Source organism: Ctenopharyngodon idella, chromosome 5, assembly GCF_019924925.1.
Source record: "Ctenopharyngodon idella isolate HZGC_01 chromosome 5, HZGC01, whole genome shotgun sequence".
Classification (NCBI taxonomy): domain Eukaryota; kingdom Metazoa; phylum Chordata; class Actinopteri; order Cypriniformes; family Xenocyprididae; genus Ctenopharyngodon; species Ctenopharyngodon idella.
Genome location: NC_067224.1, coordinates 12,323,970 through 12,342,436, shown reverse-complemented (window position 1 = coordinate 12,342,436; position 18,467 = coordinate 12,323,970). Strand labels below are relative to the sequence as shown.

The following is an 18,467-nucleotide window of genomic DNA, read 5'->3' as shown; positions in this document are numbered from 1 at the left end:
CGTTGATATGTATGTATGTTAATTTTCATGTCTATGATAATAATTTGCCTATGGCCCAGGCTTTCGTGTACCTTAGCTATTATGTTTTCGGTAACACTTTACAATAAGGTTCATTAGTTAAACATTAAATGTTGAAATTAACATTAACAAAGATTAATAAATGCTGTATAAGTGCAGTTCATTATTAGTTCATGTTAACTAATGATCCTTATTGTAAAGTGTTACCATGTTTTCTTTTAGTTTCTTAATATGAAAGATAAATAAAGTGCTTGAGAAAATACTATGTGAATCTTATATTTACCATATAATTGATGCATATCTCATCTGTGTTGCGTATAAACAATATAGAAATGTTCCAGGTCAGTGTAGCAGTAAGCTCTCTTTGTGGTAATTAAAGAATTCACCGCTAATCACATGTGCAAAGTCTGTGGAACAGTGTCCGTTTGCTGTAGGTTATCTAAACACACACATACTTATCAAAAATGAGTACATATTTTTGACTTCTATTGTTTTTATATAAAGGTAATAATAAGTAATGACTAAGTCTTACCCTGCCTGGCTGTCCCAAAACGAATAATGCATAAATAATGTACAAACAGCTTTTACAATTGAAGATGTCCCCAAAGGGACATTTTCTGCGGACAAATTTGTTTACGACTCTTTTCTTATATTTTCAAATGCATAAAGTATTATTTTAACTTTATATCCATCTATTAATAGATTTTTCTAAATTTGGACTATATCTGTAGCCTATTATAGCCTGTAGGCTATTTAAAATGGCCACTAGCTAATGACATAATGACATGTGGTAAACAAACATGACACATTTTAGCCACACCTTACAGAATACATTTTTAGGTTGTTGGTTTCAATCCACACCCTCACGAAGGCTCTTTAAGCTATTATGTCAATTATAATTTTGAGTGTTACAGTTCTATTTTAATAAACAACTATCAGCTATCAGCTATCAGATGATAAAACGGGTGAAAAAATGTCATAGCCTAGTTAATCTAATTAGTAAACAACCATTCAAAAGTTTGGGGTCGGAATTTTTTTAAAAAAATGTTTTTGAAAGAAGTCTCTTATGCTCACCAAAGCTGCATTTATTTGGTCAAAAATAAAGTAAATTGTCAAATATTTTTACAATTTTAAATCCCTTTTTTATTTTAATATATTTTAAAATGTAAGCCATTAGACTTCTTTGTCACATGATCCTTCAGAAATCATTTTAATATGCTGATTTGATGCTAAAGAAACATTTCTTATTATTATCAGTGTTGAAAACAGTTGTGCTTCTTATTATTTTTGTGAAAACCGTGATACATTTTTTTTTTTTTTTTTTCAGGATTCTTAGGTGAATAAAAAGTTCAAAAGCACAGCACTTATTTGAAATATAAATCTTTTGTATTAATGCAAAATCAATGCCTTTACTGTCTCTTTTGATCAATGTAATGCATCCTTGCTGAATTAAAGTATCAATTTCTTTAAAATAAGTTCTTTCTGACCACACACTTTTGAAATACAAACTTTTAGAATACTTAAAAATAGTAAAAAAGGTGTTTTTAGAAGGTGAGAATGAGCATATTTGTAATTTATTTGAAATCACTCCACACTGTCAACATGATTTGTTCACCTGTTCTGTTCATCTTCTGTTCCAGACACTGGCTGACCACCTATTTTGTCATTTGGTATGGCGTTCCCTACATGTCATATGACATCTTTGCCATGTACCTCAGCCATTACTATCGCTTCCGGGTCAAAGGTCACAAGGACTATAAAAGCCACTCTCTACGAACCGTCAACTCATTTGTGAAGAAAGAGTTCCTGCTGGTCCTCCATCACATTGCACTACTCACCATTCTACTGCCTGTGACTCTGGTGAGAGAGAGGACAGAAATAAAGGGATAGAGACTCGGATGAGTGATATGACAACCAATAATATGATGAGAGAGAGTAATGGGCCTTCTCAAATATCCACCTCCACCTATAGCCAGGACCAAATGGGAGGGAATGTAAAAAGGGGGATGCAGTGCTTTTGTGTCCATTAAGTACCTGATTCTATGAGAAACAATTACCTTAATAGCAGCTGTTACAATGTCAGTGTACATGCAGTGGGACAGACACACACACTGGTGGAAACCTGGTCTTTTGTTTGGTGTCTCTGGGCTGTCAGTGGTGATATGAGATCACTTTACCCACGCTTCCATTATTCACACACAGCTGCTACTCAGATACCACCTCTCGCACACCCTGCTTTGTGCTCCTGTTCCACAAAATGTCCCATGAAACATAAAGTCACAAACATGGACAAACAGATTTTGACATGCATGGTAATAACACAAAGAAGGACAAAGCCCCAGACCACCACAACAAAACATCTGGCTGTTATAAAAGAAATTTAACACTTCACTTCACTTATTTTTGAAATTATTTAATACATTACCATACAGTAATGTTTAGTAAGGCATTTTGCATGGACAAAGAGGATGTAAAGATAAATAAAATATAGATAAATATTACATAAACCATAGACTCCCCCCAAACAGTGTGGTTTAAGATTACACTTTAGGTTAGTTGTAAGGGTTCGGGTGGCTGTTTTAACTGGTCATTCTTATCTTGTTACATTTATACACACATTACACACCTTTGATTCACCATATCCAGCATCATGTATCATAACACAAACATATGATGTGGACCATTTGCAAAACTAGACAGAGAGTAATTTCTAGACCTTATCTGTGTCTGTGTAAACACCATTCTCTCCATATTGTCTAGTGTTATTTTTGTGTTTGCTCATGAGGGTCAGTTTCACTTTGTCTTTTAATTTAGTATTGCCTATAAGTTTATTTTAGCTTGATTTGATTTTTGTTTGATTTACTTTAGCCTAAGATTACTTGTAGAACACTGACAAGGCTGTGATCTAGAGAGCCTGATTTATCACTAGGGCTGTAAATATTTTCTCTGACATTGATTCATTTCAATTATGATTCTTTATTAATGGTGTAATGATTTATGATACATTAATAGTTTGTTTTTATTTGCTTATTTTAATCATTTTAAATGTGTTATTTTAATATACGTTTATTAATTGTAATATACATTTTAGTAAATATAATGAATATAAGTTTAAATTCTTAAAAATGTTATATGTTTGTAGTTAATAATATAATAATAAATATGCCCAAATGTAACTGGAGGGACACTGGAACTACATTGGGTATCTGGATTTATTCAGAAAATAGGCAATACACTATGTTCAAATGTTTGGGGTCTGTAAGATTTTTATTTTTTATTTTTTTATTTTTTTATTTATCAAAGCATTGTGATAAAATATTCCAGTATTAACAGTATTAAGCAGCACAACTGTTTTCAACACTTATAATAATAAATCAGCATATTAGAATTTCTGATGGATCACGTGACACTGAAGACTGGAATAATGGATGCTGAAAATTCAGCTTTGCCATCACAGGAATTAATTACATTTTAAAATATATTAAAATAATATTATTTTACTGTATTTTTGATCAAATAAATGCAGCCTTGGTGAGCAAAAGTGACTTCTTCCAAAAACATTTGAAAGAAAAAAAAAAAAATCATACTTGACCCCTCATTTTGAATGGTAGTGTATGCATTTAATTTTCATTATCAGATTAATGCATTACATATTTATACCCTTATTGTTCACATAGGTGGTGTGTGTGCTCATGCTTGTGCTGACTGTGGTTTTTGGTCTCTTTGTGTACATCAGTTCTTCAGGAAGGACCAGGGTGATTACTTCATTGGCTGTCTCTTCCTCACAGAGCTCAGCACTCCTTTTGTTTCAGTGGGCAAAATCCTCATTCAGGTAACACATGCACACACTCTCACAAACTGATTGTGTATTTTACTCAGCTGTCCTTCACAGTGCTGCACAGGAGCTGCCAGTCAACATTTTTTCTGTTTTCTTTTAGTCAAGATAAATGGTTAAATACAGAGATGGAGGTCTGTCAGCGCACCAAACAATCTAAGCATTCACACAGTGTTTCTGCTTTAAAGTGAAAATCCATAAAATCTATTGCTAATACTTCCTTATGTTTCTGCTGTTGTTTTCCCACCAACAATTAAGTGTGATAATACTGGAACATTTTGATTAGAGAAAGTAATATATAATAATAATTAATAATTTGTGGGGTTTTCATGTTTTCAGGGGGTTTTCATGGGACATAGCCAAAAACAAAACAAAAAAAGCAAAGTAAACCGATTTAAAATTCACCACTTTGTTAACTTGTAAAATAAAAAGTTCTTATTATCAATGTTGAAAACAGTTGTGCTGCTTAATATGTTTGTGGATACATTTTTTTTAGGATGCTTTGATGAAGACAAAGTTCAAAAGAACAGCATTTATTTGAAATAGAAATCTTATCTAGGTGGTGGTGTATGGGACATAAAAATGTAGTGGATAACAGCATGTCACTGCTAGATGAAGCATTCTTTGTCTCTCAACTCTGTATTTTTCCAAATAACTATTTTTCTGCTGATTCTTGGTCTTTGCTTATTTGGAGTGATTAGGTGAAATTGCTTTCAGACATGCACCACTTATGTGCCTCCACATGCCCCCGTTTGGTAGTCATGGGTATGACATTTCAAAGCAATCCCAGCATCTGTGGTTGAAGGGTTAAATAGGGTGAAACATGAAAAATGAAAATTCTGTCATAATTTATACACCAACATGTTGTTCCAAGTCTGTATGAATTTCTTTTTTCTGAGGAACACAAAAGAAGATATTTTTTAAAGAATGTTTGTAACCAAACAGTTTTGGTGCCAGATGACTTCTATTGGATGGACAAAACAAACAAACAAAAAATAACACTGAGACATTTCTCAAAATATTTTGTTGTTTTCTAAAGAAAGAAGTCATGTAGGTTTGGAATGACATGAGGGTGAGAAAATGATAAAAAAAAAAGAAAAAAAAAAAGGAGCGTTTCCATTTGAGAAATCACTTTGTGTGAGTTGTGTATCATCAGATGGTCTGCGAACAGTGGTCTATGTATAGGTGGTCTGTGGGAATGTTGTTCTGAACTGAGACTATGTGACATTTAAAAATGATCGTTCAAAGAATCCACCAATATAGTCAAAAGAATAGTTAACCCAAAAATGAAAATTCTGTCATAACATCCTTCCACTGAAAGTCCAGGTAACTAAAACTTAGAGGATCCAAAAAGGTCATAAAAGCGTCCTAAAATTAATCCATATTGATCGAGTATTTAAATCCAAGTCTTGTGAAAAGTTACGATCACTTTATATGATGAACAGATTTAATTTAGGCTTTTATTCAGCCGCGGCTCCTCTGTAAGGGCAGGTGGGGCAGCCAGAGCCCCTACCAAAATATTCATCCAAACATAGATCTTTACTGAATTGTAATGTCAAGTCATCTTCATTTATATAGCACTTTTTACAATAAAATTGTTTCAAAACAGCTTCCAGTGATAATAGGAAAATGAATGGACAGAGATTGTTTTGGCTTTACAGCAGCTATAGGATAAAGTTATCATCAAGCTAAAGTAAGTTTTTGATTGAATCACTTCTGTTGTAAAAATCATTAATTATTAACTTAGGGGCTGCTTAAATGACACCTTTTTAACTGAAAACAGAAGACTTTTAATGCGTTCTTGCTGTTCATTTACGTGTTTAGTCTATAGGTATGCCCATTTGAATGTGTGTGTGTGCAGACGCTTAGTCTTTCTTTACAAAGTGACATCGCCAAATTATTTGTCTGGCCCGCATAATACAGAATTATTAGTCGTTTCCGCGAATCCATGCGAACTGGAATCATTACACAGACACTACAAAGCACTGTGTGATACTGTAATGTGTTCAGCATTCTGCAAAACGTTTTTTTCAGATTTTCTAGATGTATACATTTTAAGTTGTAAAGTGAGCAGGTTATATTAAAAATTTAGCGCATGGCATCGGCAGGCATGTTACATGTATCATGATGCAGGGCAGTTGGTCTTGGACCCCTCCCCAGCTCTACAGCGACCCACAAACTTCCAATGTAAAAACTGAACTGCAGCGCACTCTAATTGAGAGCCACTGGGGCAGATTTGAAACTGCTCCGTTTATTTTCACGTTACCTTACGTAAACCTCACTCCAGACCAAGACGATATCAGTCCGTTTCAGCTATGTGTCTGCATCAGGTCAGTTGGCTAATACATTGCCCTGATAACTAGTAGCATGTCTGTTCTTCCTATGTGGAGTAGCATATCAAAAAATAAAAGTTTTAGTTTAAATGTGCTCATGTGAATAGCTTTTATATACAGTTTTTTTCTGTTGTGTTTGTTTTATGTTTGTTCTGAGAATAGACATGACTTTGTTTTCCTCACTGGAATTCCTACACAACTTGCAACATTCTAAAACAACATTCGGAGGCAATAAATAGTACATCCAATGAGGTTGTTCTAATGTGTGACGCCCACACGAGTTTCTGTGTTTACCATATGTGACGTGCTCTATGTATGTGTTAATATGTGAAAAAAAGCCTAAATTCGATCTGTTCATCATATAAAGTGATTGTATTTCTTCACAATACTTGGATTAAAATGCATGATTCATATGGATTCATTTACATTTGACTTCTAAATTTTGGTTACCTGGACTTTCAATGGAGGGACAGAGACCATTGAAGTTTCATTAAAAATCTTTTAAAGTCTTATGGGTTTGGAATGACATGAGGGTGAGTAAATGATGACAGAATTTTCATTTTTTGGGTGAACTCTCCATTATATTTAATGTTAACCCTGTTTTGTCCGCATCTTCTAATCTTCCTTTCCTCTTCCTTTTATTCTTCTCTGTTGACTGTCTCTTCTGTAGCTGGGAATGCAGGACTGCTGGCTGCACAAGGTTAATGGTGGCATGGTGCTGCTGAGTTTCTTCATGTGCCGCATCGCACTCTTCCCCTACATGTACTGGACCTACGGCTCCCACTACGGCATCCCTCTTTACAGCGTTCCCTTCCATCTGCCGCTCTCCACCAATCTGGGCAACCTCTGCATCCTGTCGCCGCAGGTCTACTGGTTCGTCCTCCTCTGCCGTAAAGGCTTCCGACTCTACAAGCGTCAGCGGGATGCCCAGAACCAGGCCTCTCCGCTGTCCTCGCCCGAGCCTCTCTTGGATATCTCCAAGGCTGATTAGTGAAGGTCTTTATCTGGAACAAACAATCAAATGACGTCACAGCTGAAGGCTATGGCACTACATCTACTACTGTTACAGTACAACCAAGACTTCATGTTAGACATACCCTTATCACTCCTCTTCATTTTTCTCTTCTCTGCTTTACTCCATTCCACGCACACACTTATATTTACATGTACGACCGTTACAATGCCGCTCCACTGGATTTACTGCAGTGACCTCCAGGGAACATCTTTTAGGTCAGTTATCGAGGGCCGAGACCCTCTCTTCCTTCTCTGATTGGAGTATCTGTTACAGTTTGGACTGATGTCTTTGAATGTCATTGGAATTATCTTGTTACTTTTTGGTTATTGTCTTTGTCCCATATATGAAATTCTATCCCGTGTGCTTAAAGTACAGAAATCCACTGGTTTAAATGAGGGAAATTATTATGTGAATGGCTTAGCCATCATTATAATAAATTCATCAGATTAAACCCACAGTATTTCAGATCACATCCGAGCAACATTTCACATCACTTCCCACTCGCCTCAAAGCTCCGATCACATGGTAAGCATTTCCATGGCTGCAGTGCTGCTGTTCTTGTTTACAGCTCATTAGAGTTCTGTGAATGTGTTTGCACACACACACTGCCCTGCTGTGACTGTTTACACACCGCCCCACACATGCTCTGGAGGCTGCTAATGAATTCTGCTTCACTTCTGTGGGCCTTCTGAGAATCCGAAGTCCTCCCATCCACATGGGGGCAGTAGAGAGTCAGTCTTTGTGTTTTAACTAGGGATGGGCAACTTCAGTCCTGGAAGGGCCACTGTCCTGCAGAGTTTAGCTCCAACCCTGATAATAAACTCACCTGCCTGTAGCTTTTTTTTGTGATCTGGAAGACACTGATTAGCTTGCTCAGGTGTGTTTGATTAGGGCTGGAGATAATCTCTACAGGACAGTGGCCCTCCAGGATCAAAGTTGTCCATCCCTGGTTTAATTGGCATACACAGGACTCGAGTCTATAGGGGGATGGGGTCTTTGCAGGGTACAAAGAGTGAGCACATAACGCTTGGCATATCTTTTAGGCCACATTATGCCCGAAGGCATCTCCAGGCAGTAGTCAAAGCAATAACACAGGGGGCTTCAAAGCAAGGGATTGTGGGTAGTTGGATAGCTCATGTGAACACATGGGCAAGGATAGAAAAGTTGTATGCCACCTACTCTGAAAACTGATATTTGTATATCTAAAGGGCACAATACTGGGTTCCTATGGTCTTGGGAAGATGGAAAATATCAGGGAATTTTATGTTTGTGATTTTCATGTGTGGAACAGTCATTGGTAATCTTTAAAATTCATAATTTCAGTAGTCAATTTTTTTTTTTTTGTTATGCTCAGCTCCTCGGAGGAATCATTTTTTCAGCTAAAAATTACTTTTTATGATTGCTATGTCTACTAAATAATTTCTAGAAAATTTTGAGTAATCATGGAAAAAGTCAGAAATTTGCTGGTCAAAAGATGTGAGAACCCTGGTAATAGTGTCGTGTTTGTGAGTGTGAAGTGTGAAATGCTCTTGATGTAGGGCATGAGTTTTCTATGAATCTTTCTATTAACTGAGCCTAAATTTTGAGTTGTAGATAAATAATTGTATTTATTTCTATACTGATGAATAGTGCAGCATAAATGGGTGATTTGCTGTAGCTTAGGGTAATTTTTTGGGATAATCTGTGGCGTATGAGAGCTTGTGTAAGTGTAGCAAGGAACTCAGAAGCCTTTGTTTCAGGGCTTTTAACATAACCTGCAGCATCTTTCATAATACATTTAGTGAATGCTGGATGCCGTATGAATGCAACTAACAGTTGTAGATTCCACTAAGCACTTTTCAGTAGTGCAGAACTGTCAGATTAAAATGTTGCTCAGTACATACCCATGCACTCTTATTTAGTGTGTTTCTAAGACAAACTGGACCTAAAGGTTGCCTTTAGCAAGTGTGTTTGTGTGCGAGAGACAGAAAGAAGACTTATATAACAGTGTGTATAAGCTCCCAGCTCACTCTCTAGGAGGTTGAACGGGGTCTTTGCTGGACTGAAAGAGAGAGAGAATGCATGTTTTGCTCTCCATTTCTAAAGCTTTAGTACTTTTCAAAACTAACTATGCAGTTTTTCAAGCTGCTGCTTCTTGTCTATGGCAACACTATGCTTTCTTTAGTTTTGCTGAGATGGGATGCATTTGGCAGATGAGTTGGCCATATTAATCATAATGCATGTTATGTTTCTGATATTTTCATTTTTTTTCAGTAGTATATCATGTCAATGCTTTTCTCAGTTGTTTTTCTCAGTTGTAGCATACGTTGTACGTTTTTCTATAACCAACATTAATTTCTCTCATTTTTCACTCTTTCATTTTTCAGATTGTGTTTTATAAGACATACCCATAATGTAATATATACACTATATGGCGGAAAGCATGTGGACACCCAACGAGCATTTAAAATCAAATCAATGGGCATTAATTAGGAGTTTGTCATTCCTTTGCTGCTATAACATCTTACATTCTTCCCAAACTGAGGAAAAAAGTTGGGTGCATACTATTCTGTTGAATATCATTGTGTGGTGTAGATTTGTTTTTAATTGAATTAAGGGGCCTATTGTTAATTATGAAGGGATGTCCACAAACTTTTCGCTGTGTACTGTAAGCCTAGAATATATGAAGGTTTATATTCAGAGTTTTGAAATGCATGGAACATTATCATAAATCAATATATGTACTGTCCAACAGGCTTATTTATGCCACACTTAACCTTTAAATCATAGTGCAGTGTATAATGCTGATAATCAATTTTTTTTTTTTTTTTTTTTGGAAATAATAATACAAGTCGTACAACGTGTCTTCAAAGCCTCCTCTCTCAGCTCAGGGTTTGATAAAGACGTTATCATCAGTTATTTAGAGATGAAAGATGAGACTGTGATTTAAAAAGGATTTACATAAGACACATTTATAATTGAAATATTTTTTTCAACACTTTTTGGGTTTGGTAGACCAAAGATTCTTAGACACTTTTTATAGATAAGTGACATGTAGCTAAACTGTCTGAGACTCCACATCATTGCCTTTCCCTTGCTCAACATCCACACAGGATCAGATCTCTACAGGAATGGCTGTGAATATGGCTCAGGCAAACTGGAATTCTCTACTGGAATATTTGGCTTAGTTTATGTTGTTTTACTGTAAATTACAAACCGTGAATCTGATGAAAACATGTCCAGATCATATTTCACCCCCAAAAGCAGTGAATAATAAAATAAAAATAAAATGAACAGAGAAATTAACATGTTTAATTGTCATAAAAGAAAAAAAAAGGCTTATTGGTCATAATATGGACTTAATTTTCTTAAATATATGACCCGGACATGCTTTTAACAGGTTTTTTGAGAAGGGCAGAAGTTGAGAAATAAGAGTTGTAGATGTTCAGGAATGTTATCAGCTGCTCTGTTTTTTAATACATATCAAAACTAGACTGCACTCTTGCTGGTTTGATGGGTGCTTTGTTTGGAGCTTTATAGTTTACTGTAAATGGATGTAACAGGAATGGATGAAGGCAAATATATGCATAAAAGTCTGAGGATAGAAAATTGAGCTATATTAAATATTATAATATCTATAAAAGTTTTGTTTTACCCCCAAACTATGTGTTGTCTGGAATATCATAAAATACAGTGCCTTGTATTAAAGTTGTGTGTGATATTGACACAAGCTCAGTGCACAGCAGCCCTGGGCAGGTGGTGTTTTAGGTTGTGACTGTCTCTGCTCACACTTTTGTTTTGTTCACAGTACATTACACAAAACTAAGACAAATCTTTCCATCATCAGGCACAGTGTACTGTACACTTAAAGCCTTTATGCTAGTGGGTTTGATTTTAATTTGGATAAATTGTTACAGCTAACTTTGTCCGTCAAACATGCTTCTAAGTCTTAAAATTGTTTTAAGTGAGGTTCTGTATGCTTGCTGTGTTGTCTTTATATTTGCACTACTAAAGCTAATTTAAAACAAATCTAAACTCTAAAGGTCTATAAAGTTACCCAGTTTTCTGAACTGCATCCATTCCTCATGAAACAGACACAATTGGACAATGTATTGGCACAATCTTAGGCAGGTTTAAAGCCATGTTACACATCTACTCTGTTTAGATTTTTGCACGGATTGAGAAGCATCTTATCTTCCAACACATTCCTTGGTTGCATCTCCAAACTCAATTCAGCATTATTAACTCTTGTTTAGAGAAGTGGGAAAGGAAACTTTTCAGAGAACTGGGCAGTAGCCAGAAAGCATGTTTGCATTATCTGTTTCCTGCTGAGGAAAACTCATTTCCTTGCTATGTCAGCTTGACCTCAAAGCATGATTTCATTGTGATTTCCTAATGCACAACCTTTAGCACTCCCTGCCCTCTTATTTTTGATCACATTTTGATTTTCACACATATATTGTATCAGATTTCATATAAATATATAGGTTTCTGTTTGTTTGTAGGATGACATTTTAAGAACTCTCCTTTTAGAAAGGGGATACAGAGTGAAACTAATATAAACACTTGATTGAGCTTATTTTCTTGAAACTTGTAAATCCAGACACCACTTTGGAGAAAATAAATCTGATTTGGTGAATTCTTTTAAACTGAGCTGCCTTTGTTTACTAAGAAGCTGTGTGTTAACATTTCACTGATACACAACATAACACAGGCAACAAGTGTGAAAAAATCTGAAGAATTTATGACCTATTACACTATGAACTTCAGTAAATACTTGATACCACTTTTTATTTTTCCACAGACAAGATGTAACGCTATACATTTTGCCTTACTTCTCTCAGAGCATCAACCAGCACAAAGGATGACATTTTCAGTACAATTATGTACAAATAGTTTTTCAGATCATCAGATGGTCTGAGACAGAAAGGTCAAGACATCCCTTAAATTGTACAAAACGTCTGCTTGAGTTTGTTGTCATATTGGTCCATTCAGGCAACCGAATCTCTTCTGGAGGGATGAAACACCTCTTGATTAGTGGGAGAAAGGAAGATTGCACAATGTCCCCCGTGATAATGTCTTTCATTATACTGTGAGGAACACACAATAGTACATGGTAACAGTCCTGAAGCTGATGTTCATCTGAGGTAGTATTCAATGGCAGCAGAGAAAGCAGCAAAACCTCCACAGCCCAGAACTCCAGCTTTAAGACCAGCTAATGAAGAGAGGAACAGCTTATTCATATTGTCCAAATAATAATAACAACCATATAAAATTACCACACATCTGAATTCTTTCTGTTCTTTAATCCCAAGTCGAAAAATTACCTCTGAATCCAATGGCACCTCCTGTAATACAGCCACTGTATACTGCATTTTTCCAGTCAGATTTTCCACGATGCTAGAAGAGAGAAATAAAACCATTCTTCATCAGTACTGAAAAAAATCCTACAAGGAATGGATGAGTAGATAGACTGCTCAAATACAGAACCACTAGGTGACGCCATTAATCCATATTAAACTGAGCGATATTAAGCAACATAAGCAAATGCGAGTAAAGGGATTTTTTTTTGTTTTTTTTTTTTTTTTTGAATGAATTAGTCAAACTTTTAAATAGTATACTGCTATAGTATTTCATACAGTCTACATCAGTATATTAAAAATGATGGCTAGTTTTATTTAAGTGGATAAAAATAATTGAAAACGGAAGTTTGAATATGCAATGCATTGTGAGAAGTAAAACACTAAAAAACTGGTTGTTTTTAGAAAGTGAATTTGACAGCTTTATTCTGCATGCATAAAAAAATGAATATCATGTAAAACATACATTTTACATCTACAAATATAATACAAGTTTGTGCTATTTTACATGCAACAAAATGTTTACATTCAGCAGTAATATTTTAGAAAATTCTTCCTAGGACTGCCACCATGTGAAAATGTGTATTTATTTGTATTTTATTTAGTCTCAACCTCAGACGTCACCCCCATCGTTGGCTGAACATCTGATGCATAAGGCACACAAAACGGTAAACACTTTGGGAGTTTTGAAATCATCATCTGATTGGTTAAATTTTACAGGATTTCCAGAAGATGTGCGTGTCGCGTTCTTTAAAGGTCTGTCTGGAAACAAAGCTGACGTTTCACCAAACCCCCTCATGGAAGAAAAGCCGTCATGTTTACAACTGTGACAATGAGCGTTTATCAGGAATCAACTCAACACTGGATTTTCAAAAGTATGTGAAGTTCTTGGCATAGACTTTTTAAAAAGATGTCCAAGAGTTTTGCTTGAGGCACTTAGTCAAAACGAAAAAAGATATTTTCGCTCGTTTGCCGAATGGATATTGGAAGAGTATTATTTTTCAAGGCCGACCCTTTGCCAGCACTTGGAACGATTCCCTAGTGATCCAGTTTTATTAATTGTGTGCCCTCTTACATCAATTAAGAAAGATCAGGTAGCCGAGAAGGGGATATCAGCAGCATATGTGGGGTAAACATTAAAGAACAGACGCTGACATCGCAACTGGCCGATTCATGTCAGTCAGACAGCCTCTTGGGCAGTTCTTGGTCAATTAAAGCTGCAATGGAGTCCAAACCTTCTGTTGTCAGTCTGAAGGTCTGGCTACGCGAGACTAGTGTTTATTTGATAGAGAAAAAGGAGATGACAATGGAATGTAGTCGGACAGACAAAATAAGACAATGGTACTCACTGATTCAATGAGACACTCCGTGCATGAAAACATTGCACCCACGATAGCAAAGTTTTTAGCATATGACATTCCTCTCTGCCCCATGTCTCTCAGCACCTCCCTTGCTGTGGGGGTCCTTAGGGGGTCTTTGGGATCAAGACCAACATTTGAGTCAATTCCGGCTGTGAAGACACCAAAAGCACCTCCCAACACAAACCCTAAAGGAGAGAGAAATGCTGAATTAGAGCTGATGATTTTGATTCTGAATTAAATATACAGTCAAAACAAAAATTATTCAGACATTTCTGATACATTTTTACTAGTGGGTGCAGGACACTATAGTTCATTTATGTAAGTGAGGATAGCAAAATAAAGTAAACTGTGACATATTATACCCAAAAATTCTTCATACAGTGGACTACCAGTAAAATTAATAAAAATTTGGAACCAAAAATTATTCAGACACTTTGACTAGACCATGTTTTGTTTAAGTGTTATCTGACATAATTCAATTATTTTTTTCTGACACAGTTTAACTCTGAGATCGTCATATTTTATTACCATTAAAAAAAAAAGTACTATAGTAACGTTAAATAAACTGTATTAATGAATGAAATATTCAAGGTGTCTGAATAAATTTTGGTTTGACTGTATATTGATATAGGGAATATCGCTTGTCTTGTCACAAACCTCTTACATATGAATTATCATCCATATATGAATTATTAACATATTGAGCAACTCAACGAATATGTATTATGGAATGTATTATATGGCTTTGCATTACTCAGTATTTTAGTATTAATGTACCCCAGAATGCCTAATACTTGAGTCTACTGTGTTCATTGATAAACTGTTGAACTGCCAAACATGACAACACATTTATTTGATCGGGTAACTATGCATATCAATGAAATACCTCCGACACATGCTATCAGTGATTTAAACGCGCAGCTCTCCATTCCCCTCTCGATCATCTTCTGCTCCTCTGTTTTCTGAGGACTCGGTAAAGCACCCATAACGGTCGGATTCAAGTCTTTAATTTGTCTTTTGTCACCAATAAGGTGATCCAAAAGAAGGCTATACTGTAATGAGACATTTTCCACAGATGAAACAGTTGCCAATTGACCTGTAGTAACTGAGAGGGATGCATCCGTGCTCTTTGTGGGCGCAGCCATGTTAAAACAAAGCATGTTTCAGTCACATTACGCGGACGTTAAACAAGAGCACATTCGTCAATATTCATACAAAAAACGACCAAATAACATAAATCACACAGCTTGGTTAGTTTTAAAGTCCCGTAAATACTCATAATATTATATAATATGTGTGTGTTTCCCACGCAACATTTATATAGTAATTTTCCATTATAATAATAATTGGTTCTGCAGATTCGACAGAAAGGGAGGTGACCTTTGCATTGGCACAGCAGTCAACCTATCACGACTGTCCTGTGACATTGAGCATGTTTTATATAACGATAATGCGACTTTTTTGTATTTTAAATCCTAAAATGATTTTATTTTACGTCTATATAGATTACTAAAGACATTATTATTTTTATCTATTATATATATATATATATATATATATATATATATATATATATATTGCATATTATACACTACATATATTTACAATATTATTATTTCCCTATATCTTGAATAAACAAATATGTGTCAATTGTTTCTGACTCTCTCAAGCAGCTTAAATATATATATGCTTGTAAATAATCCAACTACGCCAACTACAATACCCAGCGTGCCCCTCGTTCACTGCACCAAAATGTCGCGCGCTCCACCTGGCGGAGACGTTGGTTTTGGCGCTCAAGCATCTTCAGTTGGTAGCAGCGGCCAGCGGTGCTTCTCGGCGTCAGGGAACAGGTGAGTAGATGAATATTTATTCTTGTTTTTGTTGTCTCGGAGATTATATTGTCATTGCAGTGCTTCTGCTTAATTCATTTTATCACTTCAAGAAATTATTTATAGTCGTCATTGGGAAAAACACTGTACTTACCCGCACTTTTATCAACGGATGTTGTTTTCGTGTTGCGCGCGTGAGTGAATGAGCTGCTGTTTTAACGGTGACCGCTGTCTAGCTGATGTGCTTTCTCACCTGCCCTTTAGTGTGATAAGGATAGCGATTCAAAGCGAACATATATTGCTTTTATTTTATATTATTTCCGCTTGATGACTTCTCTGGATAGCGATACAGTCAGCGGTGAGATACTGCAGTTGTTCTGTCATGAGAGCTGTGTGAACTAAAGACATAAGACTCCAGTCACTGCGGAGATGCATTGACAGGATTTAGATGTCATATTTAATTTATTTGAAAGCGTATGTTTAAGATTCTACATGTTTATGAAGGGAACTGAATTGTCTGTCTGTCTATCTATCTATCTATCTATCTATCTATCTATCGTATCTAGTGTGTGTCAGTAATTTTCGGGATTTCGAAGAGTCTCGCGTTAACTGTTAACAAACTTTTTAAGCAAAACACTTTTTGTGGTATACTTGATATTTATATATGTATAGTTTGTCGATGTTTTCCGATGTGGGTAATGTCAGGAACAAATATTTCCGCCCGTTCAAATGGTCGGAAATGGGAACTATCGAATTTAGGTTTAGAATATTTATAGGATTTACAACAGTTAGTTGTGTTTTAAAGCACCTCTAGTCTTCTCACCATTTGTTCTTGGTTAGAGTATTGTGCAGCGATAGCAAAAGTTCTTGTTTTTACTATGGGCGTCTGTGAGAAGTTGCTGTCTGAATTTTAATAGATCCTCAAAGGCTTATTAAGTGCTCACACACACGCATTATGATATGACCACAAAGCTGCTTTTTACTTCTTGTTTGAAAACATTAAGGAGACTGAAAGGAATCATTATGGAATTGTAAAGCACCTAGTTCATCATGCTGTCACATGTGCATCTTGATGGCGTAACTTAGGCCTAATAATGTTGGTTATTTTATTTTCTAGCCCTATTAATTAGTTTTGTGTTGTTCCTTTATGGTTGGAACGTATAATGCAAACTTATGAACTAAAAGGATCTTTTACCCATTTGTAGCACAACCATTTTTTTCTAGCATATCAGAACTTATAATGTAAAATGTTAAACAAAATGTAGCCGTAACAATATAAAGGCCATCACTTTTTTATGAGACCAGAGTGAATCAGCTTTCATAACTACAGCTTTGTGTACAACCTTAGAATTAAACTGAACTACAGATGCCCTCGACAGATCAGTCCTGGGCATAGTCAGTCCTCCCAGTCAGTGATTACACCGTGATAGAAAAACCCCCCAATGAAAAACAAGTCATATTTCATTCGAAAACTTTCATACTTCTCCTTTGACCAACCAAAATAAAGCTAAAAACAGCCTAAGTAAAACTTCCCTAAATCACCCAGTGTCTAGCTATTTGTAGGTAATTACAGCCTCAAGTTTTTTTTCTGGGTAAACCATCGAAGGAAATAGCAAGTGTGTCTCTGGCATAGACAGCTAAGCTCTCTAGAACACACTGCCCTAAATAGAGTTCTCTGCATCTCTGAGTCTACACTGCAGCAGTTTGATCAGAAAAAAACCCTACTGTCTCAAATGATAAGGTTAAATGTCTTTTGCTTTTTTATAATGTGTACTAGAGTGTTTTTGTGAGTGAAGGGTTTGGTGAGGTCATACCAGCAGGTGTTTTGAATAGTCATATAGACCTTGACTGATAGTTAAAGTATATCAAAATCTATTGATAATTTAGAAAAGCATTGACATATCATATCATCATATCATATCATCCTCATTGCTCTAACAAAAGCACACATTTACAGATGAAATGAAGTCACTATACATAGTCTTTGGCCTCTGGAAAATAAGAATGCTCCGATCGATCGGCCGCAGATCAGTATCGGCTGATAATCACATTCTAAGAATTGATCGGTAGTCACTGAATTTGACTACAGTAGCATAATAGGGAATTAAAAAACATTTAGGCACTTGTTGGGTAAATATAAATGAGAAGATCTGAATATATTATTTGGTTCTGCTATATAAAGTTATAAATGAACCATTAGTTCTTATGTTGCCTGTGTGGTTGCTTGAATGTGAGTGTGTAAAATAAAGTCTAATTACATTACATTAGGGATGTTGCTTACACAGCAGCTCAGCATCATACATCCCACCGCAACACCACACTATGTCACAGCTCTGGTCTAATCAATGAGACTATTAGAAGAGAACTGATTCAGTGGAGTTATTTTAGTAACAGGGATGCTCAGCAGCATGTCTGTACAATGTCAGTTCTAAGCCTGAAAAGAGTGGTGACTTAAGTAGGGCTACAACTAACGATTATTTTGAAATGTGTTATTTTAGAAATGGGTTATTCACTAAAGTGACGTGATGGCTGATGGTTTCGTTTAGGGCTGGGCGATAAAACGATAACGATATGTATCGCGATAGACACGTGATCGATATCAATAAAAAATGTGTTCGATAAAACGTTCGTTTTTTTTATTCTTCGTCGGAAGAAAACAGAGGTTGCGAAGCAAGTTTGGTTGCATTAACAAAGGCTCTCGCTTTCTGGTAACCTAGCAACGTAGGGAGTGACACGC

At 35.9% G+C, this 18,467-nt stretch overlaps 3 protein-coding genes across 3 annotated transcripts in view; 2 read left to right on the top strand and 1 right to left on the bottom strand.

The window, feature by feature from the left end:
* The window catches only part of tlcd3a (TLC domain containing 3A), a 43,341-nt gene extending 31,512 nt beyond the window's left edge, over positions 1 to 11,829 (top strand). Inside the window, exons 3-5 of the mRNA XM_051893832.1 lie at positions 1,659 to 1,878; positions 3,755 to 3,850; positions 6,857 to 11,829. Coding sequence (XP_051749792.1) covers positions 1,659 to 1,878; positions 3,755 to 3,850; positions 6,857 to 7,177 — 637 coding nt within the window. The 3' untranslated portion in view covers positions 7,178 to 11,829. The remainder of the gene's footprint in view (positions 1 to 1,658; positions 1,879 to 3,754; positions 3,851 to 6,856) is intronic.
* Positions 11,830 to 11,954: 125 nt separating this feature from the next.
* Positions 11,955 to 15,075, bottom strand: timm22 (translocase of inner mitochondrial membrane 22 homolog (yeast)). Its single transcript, XM_051893840.1, has 4 exons — positions 14,788 to 15,075; positions 13,890 to 14,086; positions 12,508 to 12,580; positions 11,955 to 12,395 (listed from the first exon to the last, which is right to left on the bottom strand). The coding sequence occupies exons 1-4, from the start codon at positions 15,059 to 15,061 to the stop codon at positions 12,319 to 12,321; spliced, it is 621 nt and encodes a 206-aa protein (XP_051749800.1). The 5' UTR covers positions 15,062 to 15,075; the 3' UTR covers positions 11,955 to 12,318.
* A 536-nt stretch (positions 15,076 to 15,611) lies between these two features.
* specc1 (sperm antigen with calponin homology and coiled-coil domains 1) overlaps positions 15,612 to 18,467 on the top strand; it is a 224,598-nt gene continuing 221,742 nt past the window's right edge. The window contains exon 1 of the mRNA XM_051893767.1: positions 15,612 to 15,751. The gene's annotated coding sequence lies outside the window, so the exon portion shown is untranslated. The remainder of the gene's footprint in view (positions 15,752 to 18,467) is intronic.

Bases quoted from the DNA above. Each gene is read 5' to 3' on its own strand.
- timm22 (XM_051893840.1), bottom strand. From the start codon at position 15,061: ATGCTTTGTTTTAACATGGCTGCGCCCACAAAGAGCACGGATGCATCC. The intron at 12,581-13,889 runs GTGAGTACCATT...TCTCTCTTCTAG, and splicing joins CGGAGTGTCTCATTGAATCA to CATCGTGGAAAATCTGACTG. The intron at 12,396-12,507 runs GTAATTTTTCGA...TCTCTTCATTAG, and splicing joins AGGTGCCATTGGATTCAGAG to CTGGTCTTAAAGCTGGAGTT.